Source organism: Hippoglossus stenolepis, chromosome 4 (genome assembly GCF_022539355.2).
Source record: "Hippoglossus stenolepis isolate QCI-W04-F060 chromosome 4, HSTE1.2, whole genome shotgun sequence".
Taxonomy (NCBI): Eukaryota; Metazoa; Chordata; class Actinopteri; order Pleuronectiformes; family Pleuronectidae; genus Hippoglossus; species Hippoglossus stenolepis.
The window spans coordinates 23,423,714-23,436,290 of record NC_061486.1 but is presented as its reverse complement, the minus strand read 5'-3'; the positions used below and the strand labels follow the sequence as shown (position 1 = coordinate 23,436,290).

General features: G+C 41.0%; 1 protein-coding gene across 2 annotated transcripts in view; it reads right to left on the bottom strand.

Moving 5' to 3' along the window:
• rap1gap2a (RAP1 GTPase activating protein 2a) overlaps positions 1 to 12,577 on the bottom strand; it is a 95,967-nt gene that overhangs the window by 68,266 nt on the left and 15,124 nt on the right. For both annotated transcript variants that reach the window (XM_035155162.2, XM_035155161.2), the window contains exon 2: positions 11,461 to 11,496. In XM_035155162.2, the coding sequence (XP_035011053.1) occupies positions 11,461 to 11,496 (36 nt within the window). The remainder of the gene's footprint in view (positions 1 to 11,460; positions 11,497 to 12,577) is intronic.

The following is a 12,577-nucleotide window of genomic DNA, read 5'->3' as shown; positions in this document are numbered from 1 at the left end:
GGAAATGGATGTGTGCATGTGGGTGGGCATTCATGGATGAAGAACGGAGCATGTGCCTGCTCTCTACCTGTTCACCAGCCTGCCACTCAGGGAGCGACTCAATAGGTGAGGGTCTGTTTTATGAGCCCTTAACAGGCAGCACTCAGGCCAGATGGTGCGCTTATCAGCTACTCTGTGTGTGTGTGTGTGTGTGTGTGAGAGTGTGTGTGGTGGGGGGGCAAGAAGTAAATATTTGTCAAAAGCAAAGAGGCAGCTGGTTGTCCAGGGGACTTGAGAGTAACAAGACAGTAATAAGCTGAGCACACACGGTAACACTGGTGGTAACACATGTTGTGTTTTGTACACTGAGAGAAATAAGCAGATATTTTTCTGTCAGTTGGGTACTTTTCCATCGATGAAAAGACAAACTGTCATTTTCAGACTCATTTTCATCTGTTGTTACACTCATTCTGGGAAACTGCATATTATAGCTTTGTCTGTGAATTAAAAAATATGAATGTGTTTGGTTTTACACGGATGGAAGATTGAAAGATGCGTGTATCTAAATAGAAAAAAACATGAATGTGAAATAGGTATGTGATTGATCCACAGATAGTAGCACTGAACTGTGCATTTTCTCTCAGCTCCACAGTGCTTTTTAGCTTCTTTAATAGTTTTGGTTCTGTGGTGGGATGTAAAAAGGTAGCCTGCATTTATTTAATGTTTTTTGTTGTTCAGTTTTTGATATATGTATTTTATATCCCTTCATATTTTAAGCCTGTTAAGCACTTTGGTCAATTGTGATTGTGGTGCCAGTTTTCATGGTAAATTTGGAAGGAGGAATTGAGATTAAGTTGGGATGGCATCCTCCTTCTTTTTTTACAATGTATACTTATGAACTGATTTAGTGCTATTTAATTGATAACAACATTTTATTCAATGCTACTCACACTTATCATCTGCTCTCATCAAAATCACACAGCCTCCCTGATACCAGTCCTGTATTTGTTACATCAGTGACAACCACCTGACCTTTAATGGAAATCTCTTCTAAAGACATGTGTAAACCTGCAGGCACCATGTTAATTCAATTGAATAAAAACATGCAAATGTATGAATGAAACAATACTTCTCCACAGACCGACTGTGCAGAGTGCTATGTTATTACACAGGGCGCTAAGCACAGTAAGTACCAGTCATGTGATGCGTTGCTCCCATGTTCTTTATCCTCCTTTGCACACACACACGCACATACACACACACAAGCAATCTTTACATCCAGGGGGGGGACGCACTGTGGTCACTATAGGCAACCAATAGCACTGCGAACCCGATTATCTTTGCGCTGGTCATGTTTTCATGCACTGGCAATGAAGTCTGGCTGCGACGTGAGATAACCGGGGCATTTCATCATGGCAATGAACCATATTGGACCATCCCTTAGGTGATCATCAGTTCCCGCTGCCATGGCAACAGCCTTGGCTCCCTATAGACCACTACATACAGTACTATGGCTGAAAAACACACAGTGCATTTGTCTTGCAGTGGTAGCCTATAAACATGAGGCGCAGAGGGTTTTAGGAGGTTTATGTGAGCTGACAGTAAGATGGTGGATGCAGTACGTGGAGCTGTGGTTGGTTTGTGTGTAACAGAACCAATGTATGTGTGGTTAAGACACACACGATGAATAAAAACATGTCATGTCACCTGCATCTAATGTTTATCAACCTCTTCTCTCAGTAAATAAGAGTGTATCCTCTCTCTATTGGTTTAACAGTCCTGTGTGTAGATTGTATTCGCAGCTTCAACAGGTGAACATGGTAACAGGTGGGTCTGAGCTTGACACTAAAATAGAGCAATATCGCCCCCTAGTGATCATTCGACTTCCCTTCACCTGCTCTCATTCTAGAGTTCATCCTCTGAGAGGCACTTTGTGGCATACGCGTGCAGTCAGCTCCCTCCAGTGGTCACAGGAGAAACAGCTGAAAATGTGTTGATATCCCAACGGGTGCAGGAAAATAGTACAAGAAAATTGTATGAACTGAATCAATGATTTAAATCCAAATAATCCAGGGAAAGATGATATAATTGCATCTTTATTAATGCAGTTGCGATGCTGTAATCATTTAGGGTTTAAAAGTTAACCATCATTTTAATTTAAAAACTGGTGGGAGAGCAATAGTTAATGTCATGTATAGAGAAAAACAATCGTAAATTGAATTGTGTATGTTTCGCAACCCTGAAATTCGATGTGTAAGAGAAGAGGAAGTGTAGCATCCTCCCCTGAGCTCTTGAGGATGGGTGGAGTTCGACCACTTCCCACATACAACTATCTCTGTAACATTGTGGTCTTCTTGGTTTCTCTACCTCTCTCTCTGTCTCTCTCTCAAACACACACACACACACATGCACACACACACGCTCATACAGCCGCCCAGAGTCAGATAGAAACAAATCGACACAGTTTCAGTTTAACTTTTTAGGAAATGCAACTCTTGTGTACGTGTGTGTTTGTGTTGTTACACTGAACCCCGGTTTCCAAATGAACCTCAGTATCTCCCAGTGAAGTTGTGTGGTGTGATGAAAACCCAATCTGTCCTCCATTCGTGCTATATACTCTCCTTTCACTCTACCGCTGACTGCAGACTTACATCAGGTTATATACACTGTTACTGTGTACACTGCATCACAAACTGCCTCAAATAAGCAAAACACCATAAAGCTGACAGCTAATTAAGGCTGCCCCCCCCCCCCCGCTACAGAGCAAAGCCTCGAGCTTTAATAAGCCATCGTCTAAAGTCAATATGATACCAGCAGACGTTCAGTCTGGTGTTTGTTCGGTGGTCACAACTCACCATCGTTCCCTGCTGTATAGAAGGGGGAGCAGAGATAGAGTAAATGCCAGGCTCCAGAAATAGCAGCGGCAGCCCATTTGCTATTTTCCATGATGCTGGCAGACAGATAACATTTACACCTGCCTACCGGACTTTCTAAGAAAAAGATACCTCCTCTGTCCATGCTCTTCTACTTCTCTTTTATATTTTCTGTCACTCATCCTGTCCGTCAGTCGACATAACAATTTAACTCAGGTAGAACTTAGTACAGACGCTGATGCAGGCCTAACTAGAATGGCCCTCAGTAGAGTTTATACCTCCACCAATGCCCAACAGTGCCGTAATGAAACCTCATCTTATTTGCATCTTTACCCATTTACACACACTCATAAATATCATTCCTGGATCCCCACCAAATTTGAATGAATTCTTTGCCGAGGCATACTGCAGCCTTCCACCACGTTTCGTGATAATCTGTCAAGTAGTTTTTGCATAATCCTGCTAACTAACAAAGACTGATGAAAACATAATCTCCTTGGCTGAGGTAGAATAACGATATTTAATGCTAATTAATAAAATAAAAATAATTAATTAAATGCTAAATTTGACTACAGATCAGCACCATCCAGGAACTCGTGTGCTAGCTGCATCCCTATTCTTGAAAAGCAGAGAAAGGAACGTCGCAGGTGCGCGTGGATCCACATCACAGAGCGGTAACCACACGGTCTGAGAGGAAAACGCTCTCAGATGTGAGCAGCTGTTGTGTTGGAGCCAAGCAGAGAATAGCAGACATGGGAAGTAGAAGCAGATGACATCAGGGAGAGGGGAGACGCAGAGGATGGAAATAATGTGTGACAAGTATCAACGTCCAATTAACAGCAGAAAGCTGCAGACTCTCTGATGCACACATGCATGTTAAGAACAGCAGGGAGGAAGCGGCAGTCGGCCAGATTCAAAATCCTGCCTGTAAAACAATCTGGGGTTGAGCCTTAGAAATTAAACACTCTCGTTTTTTGTTTTGGTAAATACATAGGGGAGTTCAGTGGTGAAGACGAGCAGCAGGACACAGTGACACAGAGGTGTGATGGTTTTCCTTACAGAACCTCACTTAGTAATCCTTCACACCGATCCTGTTATAGCCACGTCCCCTGTATCCTGCTCCTACGGAACAAAGCAATCATCTGATCTGTATCAGACGCTGATGAACAGTGCTGACTGAAGAGCTGTGTGATTGGAGCCATCAAATATCCTGAAGATGCAACACACACCAACACTGTTATTACCATCTGCTCCAATACACTGTGTCCTACACTGCTCTATACTCCATTCTGTTCAACTTGGTTTTCTTGTTGTCCACTTTACTTTCTGAGTTCACTAATCTCTTTTGTCTCTTGATAAAGGAAACGAATACACTGAGAAATTCTAATGTCTGAGTGACAGACTATGAAACCTGGTTACTTGTTTATTTAACAGCAGAACTCAACACAAATGTACAGTCTGGTCTGTATTTGTATGAATGTTCTAGTCTTGATGACCACTCAAAGTGCTTCACAGTACAGTTTTGCCTTATACCCACTCACACACATTCATACAGTGCATCTAAGTAGAGCACTTTCTCTATTATAGATCAATCATATACTGCCGGCACAGCTGTCAGGGGTAATTTGGGCTTAAGTATCTTGCCCGAAGACACTTCGGCACGCGAATGGGGGAGACGGGGATCCAACCACCGACCTTCTGGTTAGTTGTTGACCTGCTCTACCTCCTTAGCCACAGCCACCCAACAGGTACTAACAGTACCTCAGTGAAAACTAAGTTGGCACTCAGTAGAGCAAATACCTCCACCAAGGCCCAACAGTACCCTTAAATTCAATTAAGCTGCACCAAGCCTATCATCAGTTCAGTCTAGCATCATCTGCTTTCACTCGACAATTATATCCAGTTTAGGTCACATTCTTATACTTGGCTGCTAAGATCATAGTTTACAGCCCCAACTTTGAAACAGAGCATGAGATCTCACCCATCGGATCTCCAGATCCTGAGCTGTGGAATCTTGCTTAAAACAAACCCACCAAAGATAGTGGTAAAAATAACTATTATTATTATTTTTATTGTTATTGTTATTGTTATTGTTATTATTTAGAAACTATAAGATCTACGCTGTTTATTTTCCTCTTTACATCCCCATTACCTACTGTAAAAAGTAGGTAACAGTACCTCAATGATAAAAAAACATACACTTTACATCTGGCAAAACAACAAAATACCCCAAAAACTATCTGGTACAAAAAATAGCCATATAATATAATCAGTTCTGGAAGAATTAGATAATCAATAAAGCAACTCATTCACTGTAACCTCATTTAAAGCAGGATCAGAGGCTTTTCCCTGTAATAATCATAAAGAAGAAATGTCACTTGTATATTTAGCCATTTGAGACAGGCTTTACTTGAAAATGCTACAGTCCCCCTAAAAACTTCTTGTAAGGATAAAATAGAATCACATAACTTGCTTCATACACTAATAGCTTCATAATGATTAGTTAATAGATGTATCAATTATTCATTTTGGTTTAGGTCATTTTGTGCAAATGCAAAATACATGTACTCTCTGAGCAGTTGATGTCTGCGATGTTTTTCCTCTCGGCTTGCATCGTCCCCTCAGCTGCAGATAAACTGTACTGCAGGTTTGAGGAAACAAAGTAGGAACTGATTCACGAAAGATTAATAACGGACTAACTGTAATCATACATTTACAAGTATAAAGAAACATACACATGAGACAGGCATCGGTCACTCACCACAGTCTGCGAGGCATCGTCACAGAGGAATAAGAAGCTGATCAGGTGCAGCTTCTCTTCAATTCCTGTGTGTTTCATCCCCGTCTCCTCTATTATAACCCGATAATGCACTTATAATATTCATTCAGCCTCACCACCACTTCAAGACAAATCAGATGCACACACACACAGGTTTGATTATACTGTTATTAATGAGGAGTTGTTTGTATCTCTTTGTAGTAACCGAGCAGAGGAGAGACAGAGGGCCACTGTGGATTAATGATGGCGGAGAGAGAGGACAAGGGGACGAAGAGGAGGAGGAAGAAGGACAAAAAGATGAAGCAAGGGAGGAATAAAAAGTTCACGGTCAGAAAGGACAGAACAAGAAGAAGAGAGAATAAAAATAAAATCCTCACACCTGCAGCCTGCAGACACAAAACTTTGTGAACCATCCATCCATCTGATGTGTGTGTTCCCTTGGCCTTCATTTCTTCCCATTTCACTCTTTTTCTTCCTGCATTGGTTATAAAGTGTTGCTCATTGTGAGAACTGTTGGGTTTTCTCTACAAACTTAAGGTCTCGACCTTATTATGTTATGATTTGGCTCTTAAATTGGACTCAACAGAATATCTTTTATTACAATTGATTCTTCATTTTTGCCATGGACTTTTGTGTGAAGTACTTTGTAACCTCGTTTAGATAAGTGCTATACAAATAAAGTTATTATTATTATTATTATTATTTTTCCCTCAGATCATCCTCATTACCTTGCAGGAGTTTAGAAAACAAACAACTCTGTCATCCGAGTGCTTCACAAATGAAGAGTAAGTGGTGTGTGCAGGTGGAGGAACAACAGTAAAAATATGGGTTTTCCTCTTCAAGTCTTGTTTCTATGTACACACTCTATATAAAGATGGACATCGTGACGGCTTCCCTGAAGTGAAGCCAAAGAGTCTCTATCGCCACCTGGTGGCTGGCTGTACATAATTCCTGCCTCCTTCATGTTAATGGCCAGGACATGGACCAAACTTAAAGGTCAAAGTATTAAAACTACTCGTAAAATTTCACATCGGTATAATTTGCATTCTATAGTATTTCATGCATTGGGAAGCTCTCAATTTCTCATAAATACATTTTGGCTATTCTCAATCATGTTTATATTATTAGCAACTACAATTATGGCTGACCCTGTTAACATAGGTGTAGTTAGGTCTGAACATCTGGGGCTGCAGCCCTGAATGTTTATGAATTATCTAACTTGAATTGATATCCACCCAATTATCATACCATCCAACCATCCAAACCTGCAGACACACAGAAAGGCCCCGGCCGCACTGAAGGCACTTCTAACTGTGAGGCGACACTGCTAATCAGCCTAATTTGATATCCATCCATCCATCCATCTATTATCTATACCACTTAGTCTTTAAGTGTTGCAGGGAGAGCCGGAGCCAATCACAGCTGATATTGGGTGAAAGGCGGGGTACATCCTGGACAGGTCGCCGGCGTATCACAGGGCCAACACACACAGATAAACAACCATTCACACTCACTTTCACACCCAGGGAAAATGTAATTAACCTAAACCCAATCTGCATGTCTTTGGAATGTGGGAGGAAGCTGCAGCACCTGGAGAAAACCCACACACGGGAAAGAACATACTAATTCCACACAGAAAGGTCAAACACCTAAGGCGACATACAAATCTAAAATTGTGGTTTTTGGTCCTCTATGAGGCAGTTAAGCAACAGATGAACCTCACATTAAACAGAACATGTACATGTAGTGTAAGAGCGGAGGAGGTTGCACCAATTACTTGGTACTAGGTAATTGAAGGATGAAGGCAACGAGATGCATGTGAAGGTAAAGCAGGTGGAGGAAGACTCATCTGCTGTTGCTGTGGCAGCAGATGAGTCAGAATGTGAGACCCAGCTCACAGTGATGAAGAAGAGGGATCTTCAGCTGGTTAATCTGGCTCAGTAGTTATCTAATGGGTTTGTTCACGAGGCATTTTTATGAAAACAGGTATTTCCAAGGCACAGCTTTACATATGATGCTTTGTAAATCATTAAAAACTGCACTAGCAACAACACCTGTGTGAGGATGAAGAAATAGTCCAACAATATTCACAGGTAGACGAAAGGAGATAGACAGAGAACTGGAAAAAGCAAGAAGAGAGAAACAGGGGAAGAGATGAGGTTAGGTGACGGAGAATGAATTTTATAAGAGCACAGACATTGATCACACTGCAGACTGTCATCTCTGTTTCTCTCTTTCTTTAATCTCTGTTGATTTGCCTCTGTCCTGTCTTTTTTACGTCTAACACCTGGATTCAGCAAACACACATGAGCGTATACACACACACACACACACACACACACACAAGCGTATACATAAGTGCATGCTATTCTGCACTCGGGCAGAGGAGCAGCTCAAACAGGAGTCACGACACACTCATTCATATTCAGAGCCACTCAAGAGTAGACGGTCTAATGACACCAAGGGCAGTGGGAGACACTGAGGGTGTGTGTGTGTGTGGATAACACTGCAGATTACAGACCTGTCCTTCTTTACAATGAAACTGAATATTATTTCATAGTCAAGGCTTCATGTCTGAAACAGTGAAGAAACACTTCCTTATTTATCTTTATTCAGTGTTTCCCACAGAATTAATCAAATCTATGGCGGTAACAGGGGCACACCTGCATATAAGTCACACTCATGTGCAACAGATTCTGAGTCACAGGCACAGAGACTTGAGAGTGAAAGACAAGTTCTTGTCTTAGAGAAAAAACTGCAGTACATGTCACAACTGCAGCGGAAACACTGAGGTCTGGCTGACTGGGTTGACGGTAAAAATGTTATGGACCATATTGTGTGTATGAGGTAGCTAGCTGTAACGCTGGTGGGCATGCAGCAAATAGGGCTGCACACACCAAGTTAGAAATCTCTTATAATATTATGAGATGTGTAAAAAATGTTGGTTCATAATCAAACTGTGGAGGGACAAATATGAATATGGCGGGCCACAGTTTGTATAATTAATGGGCAACACTGTTGTTTCAAGACAAAGAAGCTAATTTCCCCCCCAAATCTTGAAAAAAAAGAAGTAAATGGACTGTATTTATAAAGCGCTTCTCTTATCTTACCAACCACTCAAACCGTATTTACAAGTCACATTCATGCAGCACCGCTTTACTCAGCATTTTTATTCAGTCACATTCATACACTGTCGGCACAGCCATCAGGAGCGATTTGGGTTCAGTATCTTGCCCCAAGACACTTCTGAATATGGAGGAGGCAGGGATCAAACAACCGACCTTCTGGTTAGTGGACGACCCGCTCTACCTCCTGAGAAACAGGTGAAAATGATCTAACTGTAATGTCAAATTTTTTACTAGTTTTAAAACAAAATGACCTGATAAGACTTAAAGTGAGTGTGACTCTCTCAGTGATCGAGATACTGTAAATCAGTGTGTTGCTTCAGTTGTGTGCTTGTGTGTATATGCTCAGACTGACTGGGGTTTGGAGTGTGTTGATACAGATTTAATATAAACTGGCACACTGACAAACACACACACGCAGCGGCCCTTTACCTCTCATCACTACGGCAACCTCCATTAGCGGACTTTGCCGGTGGTTTGTTTCAACAAAAGCAAGCTCCTCGCACACAAAACCCTGAAACAATTTCATATGAGGCAGTTACATGGTACACTCACATTCAAAATTAATTTCACCAAGCAGCTGTTATCGGTGTATATATATCGTTAGGATGATTTTCACTTTTTTTTCTCATCTTGCATAAGTCATGTCTACATGCCAACTGTTACTTCTCCTTTAAAAGCTATGAAACATGAAAGAAAATTCAATTTGCATGTTGAACATCATCAGCTCTTGTTTCCAAAACACAGATAGACAAAGTGGGAGTGAACAATGACGTCAGTCCAATGACTCAAGCATCAACAAAGCAAGTGGAGGAGCAACACAGGGAAACTTAGAGCTATCAGACAGTGTATTGTACTTATGATGGGTTAGAGAAAGAAAGAACTAGAATTACTGCCCTGTTGTTGTCACTGTGACCTTTGACCTTTAAACATTGACATTGAATCCATTTAATTGGAACTTTGCCAATTTTGTGTTGTTAAAATATCGGTATTACGTGACGATGAGCATTGAGATCTACTGGCTGTGTGCTACAACTACAACATGCATGTCTTCAGATTGAGAGTGGGGGTACAGCACAATCCAAACAAACTAGTTGAAATCAACCTGTGACAACAACTACAAGACAAAATCTAATAAATATGGAAGAAAACTATGTCGGAAGTGTATTAAATGGGCCCAAATACACTGTGGAGCAAGTACGGCGTATGGAGGAGGAAGATGCTGCCATTGCTGAGAGTGAAGCTGCCCCAGGCCCTATGAAAGCGGTGCAGAGCTGCTTCATACCAGGGACAACTGGTGGTGCCACTGTGGAAGACAGAAATTCCCTAAAAGCAGATTTAAAATATGTTCAAGGCTTTGTAGGGCACCTTGACCTTTGACCTCCAAAATCTAATCAGTTAATATGTGAGTCTAAGTGAACATTTAAATTAGAAGAAATTCCCCCATGGCATTCTTTAGCTATAGTGTTCACAAGTCAAAAAATGTTTTTTTGAGGTCACAGCAACTTTATCCTATGACCACCAAAATCGAATCAGTTCATCCTAACGCCCACATGAACCTTTGTACCAAATTTGAAGAAATTCTCTCAGAGCATTCTTAAGATATCATGTTCACAAGAAAGGGACAGATGGACGGACCACCCCGTAAAACATAATGCCTCCAGCCACTGGCTGTCACCAGCACATGGGCATAAGAAGTTACACAAGAGGCAAAGTAATGTAAAATATCCAGCAGCCACAGTGCATCAAATGATTATGTTGAATTGTTATGTAATTCAATTAAGCTAGGTTTTACATTAACAATCCTTCTGGGGACGTTCGTCCTCTGCATTTGAGTTATCCTCACTAATTTGCAGCAGTGACATCACAACCTCCAGCTCTGAGGTCTGGATCAACAGCACAAGCAGAAATGCTACAAACAGAGTGAGAGTGTGATTCAGCGGTCATGAGAAAAAACCAGAAGAGCCAGAGGTAACACACAACAGGAAACAAAAGTCTTGAATTGGCTCTTGTGGGATTTGACGTCGTGAGTTCCTCTTTTCTTTTTTCTTTCAGTGAATCAGTTAAGATGTGAGATCTGACAGGGCTGCAGACAGTCTGAAATGATGCAACATTGTTCATGCCAGTCTCAGGCGACCACTGCAGACTTGAACAAGATGTGAAAGCAGAAAACAGACTATCCAGACACTGCAGACGTGGTTCTTACTTAGGACAAAGGGTTTGTTTTTGGTTTCAGGAGGAAAAGGGATACAATAAAGTCTGTGGATGCTATTTATATACATACACATATACTAACCTTTAAAACAGCCCATCATTATGGTGTTGGTGTTTGAATAAGTCTAACTGGTGGTGTGATCTTCAAAATTATACATTTCATTGAATGAGATGAGGCTCATTTCACAAGCAACAAATGCATATGTGTATTCATCTGGTATTTTATTTCTATTGTGAGGTTCGTCTGCAGATCCTCATATCGGGCTGTGCAGAGCAGCATGCTTCATCAGTTACAGCATTATAGGGCAGCTTGAATAAGAAGCAGAACATGGGGCAGTTGCACATCAGTGCTCCCCAGATATTTTCTCCCCAAGCACTTTAACACAAAGTATGGCCTTGCCTGACTAAACCAAGATTAGAATATCAACTTTCACCTGATACATTTAGATTTAGAAGCAGAAAGGTGACCAGGATTTAAAGAAGAACTCACCGAGATTTCAGTGCAGACAAAGTGGACTTGTCAATCCTGGAGAGGAATGAGAGAGAGAGACAGAGACACACACAGAAGAGAGAGAAATATTATTGATCTTGACTTATTTCTTCCTGAAGCAGCAATACACGTCTTTGCAGCAAGTGCTCTTGTTTTACAGTAATAAGGACGCGGAACTCGTAAGATAAGGTGTAAGTTCAAGGAATTCACCTCTGCAGCTATAATGGGTCGCCCTAGAGTTAGACATATCTACACATCTACAATGAATACAAAAATAATTTGTCCCCCCATCCATCCATCGCCAGCGTATCACAGGGTCAACATAAAGAGATGAAACCATGATTGATCAGTTTAGTCTCAATTCTAAGTGTCACCTAATCAGAAATTAAGCTTAGAATTGGTTGTCCTTCTCGACGTTTCTCCATTTATCTCAGATAGAAAAAACATTAGGCTCTTGGTCTTGGTAAAATCTGAATGCTTGCTGCAACCATGCTAACAAAAGATGAATGTTCCATAATTCATCTTTAATTTACACAGAATAGATACATCCTGAAAAAAGAACAGCAGTGTCAGTGTTAGAGAGCAGAGCTACATGACTTTATGTAGCAAGGTTACTTCTCCTCTCGCTGCTCAGACCGGTTATAAGCTCTCAGTGTTTATAAGGGTTTTATTCATGCTTCACTAAGTACTGTTCATACTAATAACATGGAAAAATCATAGCCAGTAATCTTCTACACTTCTCAGTTGAGTTGATGTTTACTGCTAATAATGGTGAAGGGTCTGTTAGGCACATTCGGCTTTTGTATATAATATGGCTTTTTACCTCAAGTGTGTGTGTTCAGTGTTTTACAGCGTTCTCACACGCTTCACGAAGGAATTTGTCATATCAATTCTTCAATCCAATCCATTTAGAGACTAAACCATGCAAGATCCATTTCATGCAAATACATTGATTTATATAAGCCGCACACCTACGTGAACACAGCGTACAAACAGAAGGCGCGCTATTTTTACCATGACAAATGCATGGTTGTCAAAAATGTACATACTGAGCTACATCTAATTTACACAAACGTTTCCGTGATGCATTTTAAAATGCATCTCAATGCTGTTGATT